The sequence below is a fragment of the Mastacembelus armatus genome, chromosome 13 (genome assembly GCF_900324485.2).
Source record: "Mastacembelus armatus chromosome 13, fMasArm1.2, whole genome shotgun sequence".
Lineage (NCBI taxonomy): Eukaryota > Metazoa > Chordata > Actinopteri > Synbranchiformes > Mastacembelidae > Mastacembelus > Mastacembelus armatus.
The window spans coordinates 10006276-10023041 of NC_046645.1; the positions used below are offsets into that span (position 1 = coordinate 10006276).

General features: G+C 41.6%; 2 protein-coding genes across 2 annotated transcripts in view; one reads left to right on the forward strand and one right to left on the reverse strand.

The window, feature by feature from the left end:
- Positions 1 to 1070: 1070 nt before the first annotated feature.
- tmem160 (transmembrane protein 160) lies at positions 1071 to 4828 on the forward strand. The gene is made up of 4 exons (XM_026299078.1): positions 1071 to 1375; positions 1612 to 1636; positions 2804 to 2896; positions 3448 to 4828. Exons 1-4 carry the CDS (start codon positions 1151 to 1153, stop codon positions 3762 to 3764), a joined length of 660 nt encoding a protein of 219 aa, XP_026154863.1. The 5' UTR covers positions 1071 to 1150; the 3' UTR covers positions 3765 to 4828.
- A 5689-nt stretch (positions 4829 to 10517) lies between these two features.
- npas1 (neuronal PAS domain protein 1) overlaps positions 10518 to 16766 on the reverse strand; it is a 36012-nt gene continuing 29763 nt past the window's right edge. Inside the window, exons 6-12 of the mRNA XM_026294860.1 lie at positions 15875 to 16049; positions 15581 to 15693; positions 14933 to 15129; positions 14604 to 14710; positions 14264 to 14411; positions 12668 to 12780; positions 10518 to 12563 (exon numbers count right to left, since the gene is read on the reverse strand). Coding sequence (XP_026150645.1) covers positions 11455 to 12563; positions 12668 to 12780; positions 14264 to 14411; positions 14604 to 14710; positions 14933 to 15129; positions 15581 to 15693; positions 15875 to 16049 — 1962 coding nt within the window. The 3' untranslated portion in view covers positions 10518 to 11454. The remainder of the gene's footprint in view (positions 12564 to 12667; positions 12781 to 14263; positions 14412 to 14603; positions 14711 to 14932; positions 15130 to 15580; positions 15694 to 15874; positions 16050 to 16766) is intronic.

Sequence of the window (16766 nt, forward strand, 5' to 3'; positions counted from 1 at the left end):
ACCTTGACATGATAAATATTGAGGCTATTATGATCTGGGCTGAAGCGTTCACATTCCTGTCTAAAATGACAAACATCTTGAACGACATCTGCCAGACTTTTTTTCATGTTTCGGTGACAAAACTCTGGTTTCACTTCCACAGCTGGCTCTTGTTGAAGCTCGACAGTGTTACAAAATCCAGCCATCTATTATCTATACCTGCTTATTCCTATTTAGGTTCACAGGGATCTGCTGGAGCCTATCCCAGCTCTCTTTGGGTGAAAGGCAGGGGTACACCCTGGACAGGTCACCAGTCCATCACAGGGCCACATAGAGACAAACAACCTCACACACTCACACTCACTCCTACATATTGTACATACATACATACATGTTTTTGGACTGTGGGAGGAAACTGGAGTGCCTGGAGAAAACCCACACAAGCACAGGGAGAACATGCAAACTCCACACAGAAAGGCCTCTGCCTGGTTTCAAACCATGAACCGTTTTGCTATGAGGCAACAGTGCTAACCACTAAGGCACCACACTGCAGTGTTGCAAAACCCAATGATTAAAATATTGCATTTTCTGTGTTTGGTAGAACAAACGTAGATAACACAAAAAGGAATTGAATCTCACTTTATTTGTGGACAAATACCATGCAGATTAACTGGAAGGATCCAATTTCTTCAAAATCTCCTTTAGTGTTTGCTTTCACGGGTTTAAAAATGAAAATTAGATTTACATGTGCTTTATTTTATGTTGATAAGGCGTTATTATATATTTTATCTATATTTATTTATTTGTTAATCCTTCTGACGGTTGTTTTGTCTGAGTTTAGATAGTTTGTTGTTCTATATTACTAAGCTTTGTATTCTGTCGCCCTCGTGTGGTCAAAATATGCAATTTCAGCTTCTTCCTGACTTGGAGGGGAAATGTCCATATATACTAACGTAACACAGTAAAATATATATATATATATATATAAATATAACGAAAAAGCAGTGCATTAAAGTAATAATCCAAACAGCACCTCTTCTATATTTCGTGAGTCGCACGGTGGCGCTGCGTTCATTCCACTCACCTTTTTACAGAAGAGTCTTTCCGTGTCAGAGTTCACAGGTTGTGTTTTGCTTTTGCTTGGAATTCGTGTTTGCAGCCGAGTGATGTGATGGCTTTCCTCACTTTGTTCATGAGAAGGCAGCTGCCGCGGGCCGTGTCTCACTTTTCCGGGATCGTGCGGCTGGTCCGGCCTCCCTGCGCCGGAGCCCCGCTGCGGAGGCTGCACGGCTCGGCCCGGCTGGGGCTCGGGGAGAAGGGACCGTGGGGGAAGAACCGGGGGCCGGAGCAGCAGCAGAACCAGCAGCTGACAGACCTGGACAAGGCGGACGCTTTGGTAGGAGCTGTCCCGGGAGGAAAATGGTTTATTATATTCACATCATGGAGTGAGCTTTTTAGAAAGAAAGAAAAAAGCAAACAGCTGCGTGTTACTACAAATTTGACTTTAGTGTCTCCTCTGAAGAAAAACCAGCCGGAGAGTCTTATTGAAATCACCGATAAATATATGGTGTTAAATCCTGATTCAGTTAGAGGCCGATGTCGCCAATAGCTTTTCTTATCTCATTCTTACAGATGCTGAGAAAGTCCCATGAAACAGGTAACATGAACATTTTACTGTACATTATATTCACATTTCCACAGCAGTTTCCTAGAGCCTGAGTTAAAGGCTGTATATGCAGTATACAAAGCCTAAATATAGAATAAATATTAAGTTTATGATCATATAAGAGGAAAAAAAAAAGCAGAAGACGTGTAAAGCAGAAGAAGTGAAAAGAAGTGTTGGATATTTTGGCTTTGAAACCAACTTACTATTTCAGCTGTAAGTATTAAAGTCTGCATAGTGTTGCAGTAATGCACATGTAGCAGCATCAGAGAACAACAACTTAGGTAGTTTGGTAGTTCAGTCCAGTGGTTCCCAGCCTGCAGCAGAGGCCGGGCCCCTGAAGGGTCACATTTTCACAGTTCACTCACACATGTGTTTTCATTTTGCCTGAGCAGACCACGTCTCAGCACTGTGTGGGTTTCGCTTACACCGGTATCCTTATTACTTCACTGCCTTCATGTTATCTTTATTGTTATTAGCTGATAGCACTAACTAACATCAGTTGTCATCATCTAGTGAGCCGGAGTGAAAAGACCATTTAATTGACTGATCTTCAATCAGTCAGATACATTTATTTTAGGTCAAGCAACAGAAACAAAACAGAAATATTTGTATCCAAACATCTCTGTTAATTTCCACATGTTGTCTTTAGGTACTGTTGTAAATACTGCAACACTGACCTGAGGTTGCAGGGCTATGTGGATGTGTACACACTATGGCAGGTCCACTGCTGCATACTGCATGTTTGCTCATGGATATGAGTAAAACTACAACCTTGGAGCTCTACTGCTAATGAAGCTTCACAAAGAGAAAAGATTTCCTGTAAAATTTTATACCTCCCCTCCCACCTCCACAAAATAATCTCTGAGCTGTCTTAAATGATCATCTACAGTGCCTTGGTTTTGCAGTTGTTCTCTTTGTGCATTGCATTATGGGAAAAAGAGTTTACATCAACAGCACGTGCAAAAGTGGAGTGCTTTTGAGTGCACATACCGACATCATCCAGTGTGCACTTCTGTAGTGTAAACACACTCAAAAAGGTTCGAACAGACTGTGGCAGGTGACGTTTTTCTTGTGAACAGTGAGATGGATTCTGGCTCTCTGCACAGATTTCCAGTTAGGCTGCTGCGTGTCAGACATTTGGTTCTTACTGTTTTGCAGGATTCCTCTCGTGGTTCAGGAACGGTCTGCTGGCCACTGGGATCGGAGTCATCGCATTTGTCCAGAGTGAAATGGGACGAGAAGCAGGATATGGTACAGGCTCCGATACTTGGTTTTATGTACGGTAGTGCTGTAAGACCAAGCTCTGTGGCAGTGCAGCAACTGTGGTTAAAGTTTAAAAACAGAGAGTTGCTGCAAACCTTATACCTCAGGGTAATATATGTCATATATATTGTCCTAAAATTTATTTCTAAGAGATTCATTCAGTAGGTTTTAAAATTAATAATTTAATTAATTTCTCTGACTAAAATCACCTTAAGTGAAAAGAACTTGGGATCCTTGATACCTAGTTGTAAACAATGTCATGTTAACCTGAAATAACAGTTTCAAGTATTAGAAACAATTACATTTTATGTGAGATAAACCCTGAAAACAAACCTTAACAGTCATGATATGAAATGAATTCATAAGGTTAATATTAGCTATAGAATAGAAGCATCTTATCCTATTCATAACATGTAATCTCATGAAAACATGAAACACCATCTTTAATTTTCATCTAGTAGTAGATTTAGCCTTTAGCCTACATAACAGGTTTAATTAAAATCTCTACAGTAATGCCGTGTAATTCTGCTTTTCCTCAGCCTTCTTTATCCTGGGAGGTGTGTGTGTGTCGTTTGGTGGCGCCTCGTACCTTGGCAGCCTTTTCGCCTTGCGGAGGATGATGCTGCTGTCTGTGCCAGCGTTGCTGCTCCACGGCACCGTGGTGAGCAGCGTCGCCCTCTTCTGGCTCTGTGCGGTATCTCTATATATTGGTCGCCTGGAGGTTGAGATCATCCATGTGGATGAGGAGGGGGAGGATGAAGAAGAGTGTCAGGAGTGTCGCGAGAAGCGTGAACTCCGACGTTACCGAGGCTCCCATGACGCTGAGGACAATGATGGCAACGGGCCGAATAAGTAGAGAGCTTCCAGGGATGTGAGCAGAAAGGATGTGCACGTGTGGCTTTGATTCAGGGTTTCCCTTTATTTGTGTGTGTGTGTGTGTGTGTGTGTGTGCGCGCGCATGCAACCAGCCTGCATGTTTGTGTGCAGGCTGTGTGTGAGTCTATAGATACAAAACTATTATTGATATTAGTCATATTGATATAAAGATTATTGTAAATGTGAAGAAAAACTTTTAGACCTTTTGGAAAAGTTATCTGAGAATATGCTGAAAAATGGTGATAATTAGGTGGTTTGACTATATTCACTTCTGGTGAATAGATCAGCTATTTGTAAGATTTCTTATATATTCAAAGCTGCTTCGCTTACATTATCAATTGGTGTGAAATTTGTATGGATTTTGAATTTTTGTTACATCCTCATATTCACAGACACTTTGCAAAGACTCACCGAGAGCCATATATGTTTGTTTACCTTTCACTGCACTGTTTGCAATCATTCTTCTCAGCCAAATGTTTGTGTTCTCCTCAAGTTCAATATATAATTTACTGCAATTGACTACTTGAAGTTTTCATATGAGTCTTTAAATGAAACACGCTGGTGATGATATGCTGTGAGAGAAGGAATGGATGAACTCTGTTCATGTTTCCGGTCTGTCTCTTTTAGTTTATTGCGAATCAGTGAGGGCTTTAAATTTATTTTTTACAGAGGTTTAAGTTACGGTTTTTAAAGGGCAATAGCCTTCTTGTCAGTTTGTGTTTGTCATTATAGTACCTCTATAGACTTTTTGGAAACAGTATTTATCACAGGTTTTCTATGGTTATATATTTTGCTCTGTTGATATACAGTACATGTACACTATTATAAAGGTAACCATAAACCCATTTTACCTTGTGACTGGATTTCACCATTTGTTGATAACCATAATTGCTGTTTTAAAGGATCTAAGGAATAGCTGATAGTGCAGAGATGTTGATAATACAGTTTGTGTTATTCTTTACTTTTGTGTATGCAACACTTTTAACGCAACCTACTGTACATACGATAATAAAGCAAGAAGAAATCATTGCTGAAACAGTTAAACCTTCAATGGACGTGTGTGTTTTTAACATTTAAATAGACCCGGGGTCCACATGATCATGATTCATGACCCACACAGTGGAGCAGAGTCAAAACATCAGTGGAAGGTTTCTAAATTTACTTGTCATTCAGTTCAGATTTTGTTTATTCAGTGAAGTGTGTAAATACATATACCGACCAGCCACAACATTACAACCAGCAGTAAGTGAATAACACTGATTGGCTCTTTGCAATGGCACCTATCAAAAGGTGGGATATATCAGGGAGCAAGTGAAGAGTCAGTTCTTGAAATTGATATGTTGGAGGAAGGAAACTGAGCAGGTGTAAAGATCTGAGTGACTTTGACAAGGGCCAGACTCTGATGGGCTGGGGCGGACCGGCAAACAAAAAACAGCTCAGGGAAATTTTCTGTCAAGTGGCCTCAGTTTGCTTCGTCAAATTAAAACTGTCACAACAAGTTAGTCTAATGATAAATTATTCATTGAATACACAATCTAAAATTTTTGTTCAACTTCTATTAATCTATTAAATACGGTAATATGATGTATCTAATTTTCCAAGGTTTTCTTCCCAATAAAGCAAAAAGAAAAGCTGGATTCAAGCAATGATTACCACATAATTATACATTTTATATATTTGTCCAGCTTTTTTCAATAAAATTGTATGAATTGATTCAAATTTGTCTCTGCTTTCTTTTCATTATTGTCTTCTGAGTCTCTCCTGTTTCGCACATCTGTCAGGAGCTCTGTATCCAACCTCCCCCTTTCTCTGTGCCCTGATTTTCAAGATGCCTGGTTTTTATAGTTCTATCCAGTCAGTAACTCCATAACATACCTCTGCTCCACACACATGTATCCGTTTGGTCCTTGGGTTCACCTGTTATTAAAAAATTCACGAAACAAGCATTATTCGGAGTGTCTGACAAGAGCATCAAATATTATATTATTCATTACATTCTAACATTGACACAGACGGCTAAATGTATGGTGTATGGTGCAGCATACAGTCACACAGTAACATTCAGTAGTGCTCCTGGATTGGATCTGTGCTGCATCTTTCTCCGTCCCCCTCCACATTTTCCCTTTTTCAGTTCCATATTCACCAGTATGTTTACATTTATACTGTCAGTATTTAACAGACTGCTGGGCTGGCCAAACAATATTATAGGGTGTGCCTTTCCCTTATAGGCTATAAGGAAAAAATAATTTAGTATTTTAGAAGAAATGTGCTTAACAAATGTTGAGAGAGAAATTAGTAGCTCATTGTCAATTCTTATAAGAGAAAGGGTGAATATCTATTTGACACATTTACAGTTGGACTTTCTTTGGAGAAATGCAGTGTTAAACAGTCCGGCTTCTTTTAAACGTTTCTGCCCAGACTCCACTTAGTTAGCACTTAGCTCGCTCTGCTCCACATCAGTAGGTTGAATAATTCTATAATAATCTAATTTACAATAAACCTGTCACAGGTTCTCTTCAATACTCCTGTCTTTTCACTGCTTTCCTCACTATGACATGCAGCACCTGCTCAAAAAGCTCATGTGTTCTTTTACATCTCTGGAATGTGCTGGAAAAACAGGTCTGATCCACAGAGGCCCCATCACATGACTCAGAGGACTTACAGGCTCTGCTTCTGATGGGACCTTCAACGTCAGAGCTGTTTTGGTGGCACATACAATATTGTGTGGAGGGTTTATACAAGATTAAGGGCAGGTGGTTTTTCTGCTGTGTTTGATCAGAGGTAATTATATTACACAAGGTGTTAATGGCTGGATAAAGCCTCTGGGGTAAAACTGTGGACAATGAATTTCTTCTGTCTTATTTCTTTTGTTGTTTGAACTAAATGTAGCTCACAGTCAGTATAAAAATAGTGTCATCGATATATAAAAGAGCACAATTGTAGAATGAGGAATGTCAACTTACACGCTCGTACATTTCCAGAAAAAGTATAGAGGACATGAGGTCAGTGTTTTCACTTTGATCTAGGTACAGAACAGCCATACAGAAAATACACCCTTTTCTGGATCTTTAAAATAAAATTGATCAAACACATTCAATTGCAGCAAATTATCATCACAAATAGATGCCTGTACATATAACCCAATACCTCCTAAGAAGTTGTCATATTTTTTAAAATTATGCAAACAAGGCCTGATATGATGCGTAATACTGTCAGACACAGTAGTTCCTCTCCCAGCAGTTGGAGTCAAGATGTACAAACTGGCCATACACACATGCTGTACATGCATAATTTTTATAATGAGCTGCTCATCTACAAGCATGTATGAATATATGAACTGATCAGCATGTAGTGTGTGTGTGTGTGTGTGTGTGTGTGGGGGGGAGTGTTGATGATGGGGGGCACTGTCTGTGATAAGTATCACTGACTGAGTTAGGGCGAAGGTCTGTGATATCTCCCAGCCATCGACACACAATGTTGCTGTTGAGACTCACCTCAGAGTCACCCTTTCTTCCTCTCCTCTCTCCTTTGCTCTCACTCTCTTCTCCTCCCACCTCTCTCTCACTGATTCCCAGGGCATTTCAGTGCAGTTGTGTTTCACATGCAGGGTGTGTCTGGATGGCTGCTGCAGTGTGACCAGCAACCCACCTTCTCCCCTCGAGCTCCTCTCCTTGGCTCTCTCCCTCTGATCGTCTTCCACCCTTTCGCCCTCGAGTGCTTTCTTTCTGGACTCCTTCTCACGTTCGCTTCTCCTCCCCTCCCTCCTCTCCTCCTCTCTCCTCCATGGCTGCATTTGACTGCACAGGTCTGTTTGGCATGCAGGAGGCTCTTGAGGCCTGGCGCGTCTAAAGGGCAGGGTGCCCAGAGGCAGGAGACGCGCCCTCACTGACAAACACCATCTACCCCAGACCCTGAGCAGCTACAGAACCCACAACACCAGCCACAGCTCTGGGTCCAGGTCGAGTCTCACAGCTTCACATCTTTAATCTTAGCCCTGAAAGTAGGAGCCGTAACCTCTGCTTGTTTTGAGTGCAGATTGCTCATCTGCTCTCAGGTGTTAAATGCCATACGTATGGATCAAAGGATATGCCTGGAGAACTGCATAAAGTATGGATTGGCCTTCTCCTGGCTGAAAGGAGAAAAAGATGATTACTGGGAAACAATGACAAAGATGGAAATAGTGGAAGTGGTAGTGAAGAGATGGAGGAAAGAGAGTTGTGGAAGTGTAGTAAGTCCATGTCAGGTAGAAGCTGTCTGGGTGTCTCCCTCCATCATGCACTCTATTATTTCCACCCATATTTTCACTCCTTCAAGTGCATTTACATGTGCTGAGGTATTTCCCTCGGGAGAGTGACTCCAATTCAGAGGGTAAGATAAGCCATCAAAGTCAGTGACAGAGAGGGTGTATGGGTGACTCTACTGACAGGCTGAGTAGAAGACAGTCAGGAGAGCTGCCATGGCTTGCGCACACACACACACACACACACACACACACACACACACACACACACACACACACACACACACACACACACACACGCATGGTGACACAAATGCACAATGATTTTGACTGTAAAAGCTGCATCTTTACTGAGCTTTATAAAGAGTGTACTCCACAAAAAACAGATGTGATAAAGAGGAAACCAGTGGTTATTTTGCAGCTCCGCTCAAAGCACATCAGCACACACACACCCACTTATACAGTACATACGGTTTTGCACGTACAATGGCATTTTCTCCCCAACAACTGCTCTTGTTTAGTATGCGCTTCCTTTGGTCTTGAGGAGGAATGATCCTCACTCTAATGAACTAGGGCCTGCCACTTGAATGTAAAACAGGATTTAACCCGTCTTCAATGTCAGAGCCCCTCCCTGGGGCTGCTTCAGACAACACACACACTCGCAAATTCATGAAGATGCACACATACAGACTCACATGCAAACTACCAATGTACACAGACACACACACACACACAGTGATGCACGCCTGCATATAGTCTCTCATAAGTAAGACACTATCCATGTACTCTCCGTTATTTTCAGACCAATTTATGACCATGTCTTTGTTTCTTGGAATCTTTTATATTTATTCTACCACAAATTTGTCCCTTGTGTTGCTTCTGGTTGTGTGTGGTTTGAATATATATTAGTGTCAAACATATAGTGAAAGGCTGTATGTGAGTGTCTGCTAAATTCCTGAAATACTGATGTTTTGTGAAAGAGCTGAATATAAGTAACTGTTGAATTAAATGTGTGCAAATGTTAAGTGAGGTAAAAAAACTTTTTGTATTAAATTATTTGTCCCAAATGATCCATTTCAATCACATAGGAACAAATAAAGTCATACATTTAATATACCTTGTTGTTGAATATACGTGTTGCACGGAAGAAAGGAAATAACAAGAAAACCTTACATTGTGCTCCTCTACTGGAATATTTTATTGTTATCGTCATCTGTATCACTGTTTTTCTTTTTACATTTGTTCATTTTATTTGATGAGTGGGTGGAATATTCACAAAGATGGGAGGATAACGTTAGGTTCACAGTGATGGGCAAAGGGTTAGCTATTTAATTAAAAAAAAAAAACAACATACACAAAACATACACACTTGTACAAGCAAACACACACTCACGCATTCACACTCACATTGTACCATTAAACACCCGAGAATATGTGCGCTCACACGCGTTTGTAAGTGACAGCATCAGTACGGGTGTGTAGTGCACATTAGATCTGAACAGTTAGAAATTTCTTTTTTCTTATTTTTCTGTCAGACATCAGAGACTTCCTCATAAGCTGAGCTATCAGATCAGACTGTCGAACCCAACATAAGCAATTTAGTACAGTGTTTGATACTATGGCGTCATTCTGAAGACTTGTTTTTAACAGGTGATATAAATTGAAGTTTATTTTGATTTTATAGGACTTTATTCCAAAGTGCCAGAGAATTATCCGTTTTATTTCTGCATATTTATATAATTTATTCTTATTGTTAAAATATTACTACTCTATGTCAAAAGGGATCACATTTTAAAATACCATTACATTTTTCCATTTAAATTCTTCATTTTTTTTTTTTTTTGAGTGTCTTTGAGACCACAACCAAACTGTTTGTGGTTTATTTTAGTTCAAATGGAAGATGAAATATTCTAAACACTCAATTAAATAAAAAAAACAAAATCTTCTGCTTTTTAATTTTAAAAGCAATTCTAATTAACCAGTGTGAAACAAAGATCTTAAGTGTTTATGTTCACACTTTTTAATGAAATACTTTTTTTTTCCAGTTGATTGAATAAAGGTGAAACCAAGGTCAGAACAATTCTAGTTATTTTTATCGACTTTTAATAGTCGTCTTTCAATGAGCATGTATGTGGTCTGTTTATCTATCAAACTTTTAGAATGAACATTTATCCCCTGTATTACCACTGTGGTCAGGCTACGATATTAGTGAGTCAGGCATTGTTTCTGTTTTAACAGGATCACACGGTGGGTGTTTTGTGATGAAATGTTTAGAGTTCGTGTCTGAACAAATGTCGGTAAGTGCTCAGAGAAACACGGAGGTTTAAATGATGATAAAACACTTCTGTCCAGTACTATTCCCCTTCCTAAAAACATATTCAGACCTATCTGATTTGTAAAGAACAGTGAAAGAGGCATTTGGATGATGTTGTGCATCTAATAAAAGAAAAGTTATTTTATCTGTCTAGATGCGTTTTTCACATCATCTATTTTATCTGGTTCAAAAAAAAAAAAATCAAAAACCTTAAAAAAAACAAGAATATGGCTTTCATACACAGACACAATCGCAGCATCATACACCAATATACTATAATTAATACTCAGTTAACCAAATGATCTTCCTATAATTAAACAATAGAAATAATATCCGGTCTGCATTGCATTTTCTTCCCTTATATATAACAGAATGTCTGGGATAACATTTTTTTTTTTTAATATTTTTGTCCCAACAGTGTGCTTTAAGTATGGCTGACTGATGAATACTTGATTTTTGTATTATCATTATTATTATTTTGAATCTCAATACAAAAACACCAGAGGGCTGTCTCCATTGATTTTAAGGGAAACCCTATAATCAAATTCTCACCTCATCTCAGTGTAAGAGATGATTTGTATAATACTGCAATAATAAAAATTTATATTCCAAAGTGACTTTCTTCCCTACTGACGAGTGTCCGTCTCTTCCTACTGGCTTTAGGGTTGATTGGGTTAATTGGAGTGGCGGTAAAGAGGGTCTGAACTGAGGGTCTTTATGGTTTTGTCTCTATATACAATATGGCTTCTCTGAGTGGAAGAGACACAGAAATCAACACGGTCATCTAGAGAAAGACATAAAGCAGAGTTCATTATTGTAGAGACAGAAAGTCTTGTGGGACAGTCAGTCAAAAGTTTCCATGTCCCCTTTTCTCGGAGAGTCACTGTCAGCTGTCCACGATAGACAGACACAGTAATTCCCCATGGCGGCAACTTGTCACATACTTTAGATCGCAGTTATTCAACTCATTGTCCAATTAGTAACGTCCTTAGAGGCTAAATGTCCTGCCACTTCTGTCTCTCCTGCCCTTTTCAGTGTCTTTCTTTCTGTTCTGTCACTTCATTTCATCTTTATTTTTTTTTTTCCTTCTCATCTCACCCCCTCCCTTCCCTGGTCTCAGTCCTCCTCAGAGCCTGCAGCCCCCCTCAGTCCATTCATACAGAAGGGCAGGCTGGAGGAGAATGGGCTGTCAGACGGGGAAAAACCACTGAAGGGTGGCAGGCCGGCTAGCCGCTGTAGGTGGGGGAAGAAGGCTGGCGGGGGTCCTTTGTGGTGGTCAGAACGTAGCTGCAGGCCATCACTGTGTCCTGCGCTGTGGTGGTGGGAGGGGGGCAGCTCAGGTGGAGCATAGCGGATGGTGCTGGGGGCATAGAGGCTCTGAGGACCCTGTGGACCCAGGGCGAGGGGGTGGAAGAGGACCCGTCCTGCTGCACCACCTGCAGCCAGTCTCTGGAGCAGCTCAAAGTCAGGGCCGCTACCTGCACCACCGCTACTGCCACTGCTCCTGCTGACTGACCCTGACACGGCTCTCTCCTCACGGGGCAGCGGGGAGGACACAGACATGGCTGGGGACAAGGCAGGGGACGGGGGAGTGAACAAACCTTTCGGCGGTGCTTCACTGCTAGAAGAAGAGTCAGGGATCGGGGTGGTGGGGCTGTCACCATTGAGGCTGCTGGAGGGTGTGTGCGCATGTGAGGGTTGGGGCTGGGTGGTGTGCGTGTGCGTGTGTGAGGTGGAGGTTTGTGTGTGTGACACCCAACGCCCCCCAGTGGCCAAGGCTTCATGTTCAGTCTTGATGCTGGGGCTGCCAGACAGGGGAGATGGGGTCACTACACTCTTCAGCTGCTGGATCACAGCCCGGCCGTTGTGCACCCTCCCCCCCCTCTCCCCTCGGGTTAGGGTGTCTCTTCCCCTGCTGTGCTTACCTCCTCCCCCACCGTCTTCCTGTTTCAATCTGTCACTGTCTCCCCCCTGATCCCACTCTGCTTCTTCGTCCTCCTCCTCCCCATCGCTTTCGCTCGCCACGTCCGAGGAGGCTGATATGCTCTCCTCGGCATGACGGAGCTCTTCCATTCTGCGTCGGGATTCAGGGGGAGCACCCTCAGGGTCTGACCTCAGCAACCGCTTCCTCCTGTCCTCTGATTGGATGGCAGCAGTGGTGAATTTATCTCTGCCTTTAGTGTCAGGGTCACTCTTACCCACTGAGCTCTTCACCGGCTGTGAGCCTGCAAAGGACAGGAGATTTTTATTAAAAGAAGAGGTACAGGCAAGTGTTTCTGTGTGTCAGTGGGCATCATGGCAACGCAGTAATGTGTGGGTAACCTCCTACCTCGGGTCTGTGGGGAGCTATCGGTGGGAGATGAGCTAACTCGAAGCCTCTCTGCTCGAATGCTCTCTGGTAGCTGCAGGAGATCCAGGGGAGTGTCGGGAAACTCTGTTCGACTGGAATGACAGATGGATGGAAGGAGGGATAGAAAGTGAAAATGGAAAAGGAGAAAGAGGGGATGTATACACAAATGATCATCTACCACTTAAAGCCACTTACAGCTTAAAAAAAACACTAGTGCTGTGCTGATTTGAGTGAATACTTAGCGATGGGAACAACATATAATCAGCCTAATGACGACCTCTAACAGCCAAACTGCCTCACACACTTCTAACCTCCACCTAACACACACGCAATTGTCCAAACAATAGCCCTTATCACACACACACACACACGCACGCGCGCACTCACACATGCAAACAGACACACTGGCAGACCCCGCCCTACAACACAGAAAAAAAAAAAAAACACACACACACACACCCCCTGCTCCACGCAGCAGCCCACCTATACACAGTTAAGCTCAGACAAGGAGGAGGCTGTTGGAGAAGTTAATGAGCTTTTGTAATTACAGCACTAATTAACTAAAACACCATTCAGCCCCAAAATTCTGACATCCATTTGTTGTAATTATATAGCTTCAGTCCAATTAGCATTGAAATTCAGCCTACACTTCTTGTTTTTGTCTGACTGCACTGTCACTGTGCACACATTTTTGTGATGTACTTTGTTTGTGTGTGTGTGTATGTACAAAGTGTGCATCTGTCTTCTGAGTATATTTGCATCAGTGTGTGTGTGTGTGTGTGTGTGTGTGTACAAGAGGGAAATAAGGGAAAAGCATATTTTGTTGAGATTACTGCAGTTGTTGTGTCTGTGCAGTAAATAAATAAAGCCATAAACAAAACTAATACTTTACATTTAGACATTTAGTACATTAAATACAAACTAAGAGCACACTGCTTTGAATTGTCCTTAATCAGTTTCAAAACCTTTTAAAAACATATCTGCTCTTTCAGAGTAATGGCATTAAATTGGGATTAACAACACATCTGCAGCTAACCTTTACTCATTCTTGGTTATTGTATATAGTATGTATACTAGTATTTGAATTGACAACTAAGTAAAAAAAAAAAAAAAGTCCTGAAATTGGACTGCCATTATAAAACTACAAGCAGTGAAAGCTTCTAAAGCTCTGGGTTATGTCTCATTATTGAATTACTTGTGTATATTTGACATATACCGTTCTTGATAATTATGAAAAATGTCAGCAATGAATAAAAAAATAATTATGAATGTATAAAATATACAATTTTGAGATGAAATAGTCTTATAATTTAGCATTAAACTTTAGTTATATTAAATATGTACATAAAAGCATACATTTCAATAGGATTTGGTGATGTGCTTTGCTTTGATGTCATTAATTTCATAGTATCCTCATTAGCTTTCTCATATGGAGTGAAGCTCTTCCAGAAATCCCACTGTATTTCATCATCTATTCCTTCAAAGGATCTCTGTACACAGTATGGTGCCTGCATAGATTGTATAAACTCAGCGGTCCTGGAGTACAGACTGTGTCTCTGCTGTGGTTGAACTGACCTCAGGACGTAGTTGACCCAGATGACGTTGCGTTCGTGGGGGGCTTTGTGGTTGATGGAGACAGTGGCAGTGGACTGGATCCACAGGTAACCTCCTCTCCTCTGGAGCCAGCGATAGTAACCTGTCACTACTTGTCCTTTCCTCAGCACTGGGATGAGAAGTATGGCAGGTGGAAAGAAAAGGTTGGAAAACAGGGAGCAATGGGAAGGATCAGAGTTATTAGTTTGGCAGTTCATGATGACAGCAGCAGAGGGCGCCTATCACAGGACTGAAATGAGATTTCAACAGGCTCTAGGAGGGTACAACTCATATGCAACATGTACATATGGATGTGACTCACAGTCTTCATGGCTTTGCCGAAGGTTTTCCAGGTCTTCAACGTGGATAAAGTGGTAACAGGTACGTCCCACTACTTCTGCTGGAGTCAGATCCATATACTCTGAGATCCTGTAAAAAAGAAAAAGAAAAAAAAAAAAAAATCCACATTGGTTTGCTAAACAGAAGCATGTGTGCTGTCTAAAACCCCTTCTGGCAGGGTCACTTGCAAAATACTCATGAAAAAACATGAAAGTGGGAGCACTGCAAACAGGAGCACAAGACATTTTTAAGAAATACAGGGAGAGTCACTGTGCATACATCTAAACTTCACAACACATACAAAACCCCTACCTGTTCTCACAATATGTAACCTGAAGGTCCATGTTCACTCGGAAGACAAACATGTGGCTCTCCATCCGGACTTCATTAAGCGTTGAGGGCGGGAGCGTATGCGCTAGTGCCACCAAACCCATCGGTCGGCGTACTGAACGTGTGGAGCCTGGCACAAGTGCAGGACGGCAGCGGATTCGTCCTGTCACGTGGATTACCTGACAAGCAGAAGACAACAGCAGGATAAAATAGGAATCAAATGGTATATGAATTGACGGATGTATGGCAAGACAATTCAGGATAAAAAAAAAAAAAAAAAAAAAAAAAAAAAAGAGCTTCGATTTACAACATTCATCAATAAACACAGAACATAAACACAACACAAAGCCGGATCGTGAGGCAGAGAACACAGCAGCACTCGTGTTACAGCAGTGAGTGCTGCAAACAGCCTGTTATGTGCAGCAGTCCAGAGTGAAATAAGGTCACAGCCATAAAACACACCGAAAACAACCAGTTTGACAGTGCTGTGAAACACTGGGAGTGCAAAACAAAATGACAAGGGTCTCCTTGTTATTCTGTCCTGCTAAGAACAAGCAGGTGAACCAGAAAGTGTATATAATATGAGTTATGCTTTCAAATTATGATAACATTTTCCTCAGACATTTGTACCTTGTATCCAGAAGACTTGACATGCAGCCCTCTTTTGGTGAGAGTGGACTTCATCCGGATAAAGAAGCCACGGTCAGGAGGCTCGTCGGCAGGAGAGTGAGGACTAGATGGAGCTGCAGGGTATAAGAGAACGACAGGTAAAACAAATATTTGCAACCAATTCAATGACTGATTCTATTTTTTGTTGTTATTTGTTGTTTTGATGCTACAAATTGAGTTCAGTGAGTGTATTGGATATAATCCTTTTGTTTTTCTCTCAGTTCCCTCATTACAAAATGACTGTATAATTTGTACCAGGTTCAGGGGTACCAGCCAGGGAGGAGGTGGATGCGGAGCTAGAAGCGCTCTCAGGGCCCGTGTGACAGCCGGCCTCAGCCCTCAGATGGGGCCTGATTCCCAACCGCTCGGCCATCTCGACGTGGTCCGCTGGGTGGATGTAATCAAACACACTGCTCCCGGTCAGCTCCACCTGAAGAGAAACACATACACTGATGAAAAACAGAAACTTAGAGCACAAATACCTACACAAGTACACACTTGTGAGCCCACACACACACACACACACACACACAGAAAAAAAAAAAAAAATCAATATACGTTATGACAGGAAAATGAAATCGCTGCTCTGGGTTACAACTCAACAAGGAGTATAGAGGTTGTAAGACGCCCCCCCACCACCACCACAACCCATACACACACACACACACACACACACACACACCCTCACACACACACACACTCACATACATTTAAGTCCAGTCTCAGAGGACCAAGTGACTACAGTATTACACAAATAAAACCAGGGGAGATAAAAATCAATTGTATTTGCTGATTAAAAACAGGTGAACTCCAAGTATCTCCAAAGGTCACATTACTATTCTTCTTGTCCCTCCCTGCTCCTTCATTCAGTTACAGTCTATCCCAGCAGGCATAAAGAGCAGTGCAACAGCTCATACAGCTCTATATGATCCTATCATCATAATGCATCATAGTCGCATCTCTAATCATTTAAAGGTAATAATGGTGCTGCTCTTGCATGGCATCCATAAAAGCAGCACAATTGGAGCAGGTGTGATTCCATCTGAAACTGTATAAATGAGTGTGTGAGTGAGACAGAAAACGAAATTGGGGGGGGGGGCATGCATGCTCACACACATGTATGCAGCTTCTATTACATCTGTGATTG

Bases quoted from the DNA above. Each gene is read 5' to 3' on its own strand.
- tmem160 (XM_026299078.1), top strand. From the start codon at position 1,151: ATGGCTTTCCTCACTTTGTTCATGAGAAGGCAGCTGCCGCGGGCCGTG. The intron at 1,376-1,611 runs GTAGGAGCTGTC...TCATTCTTACAG, and splicing joins TGGACAAGGCGGACGCTTTG to ATGCTGAGAAAGTCCCATGA. The intron at 2,897-3,447 runs GTACAGGCTCCG...GCTTTTCCTCAG, and splicing joins GGGACGAGAAGCAGGATATG to CCTTCTTTATCCTGGGAGGT.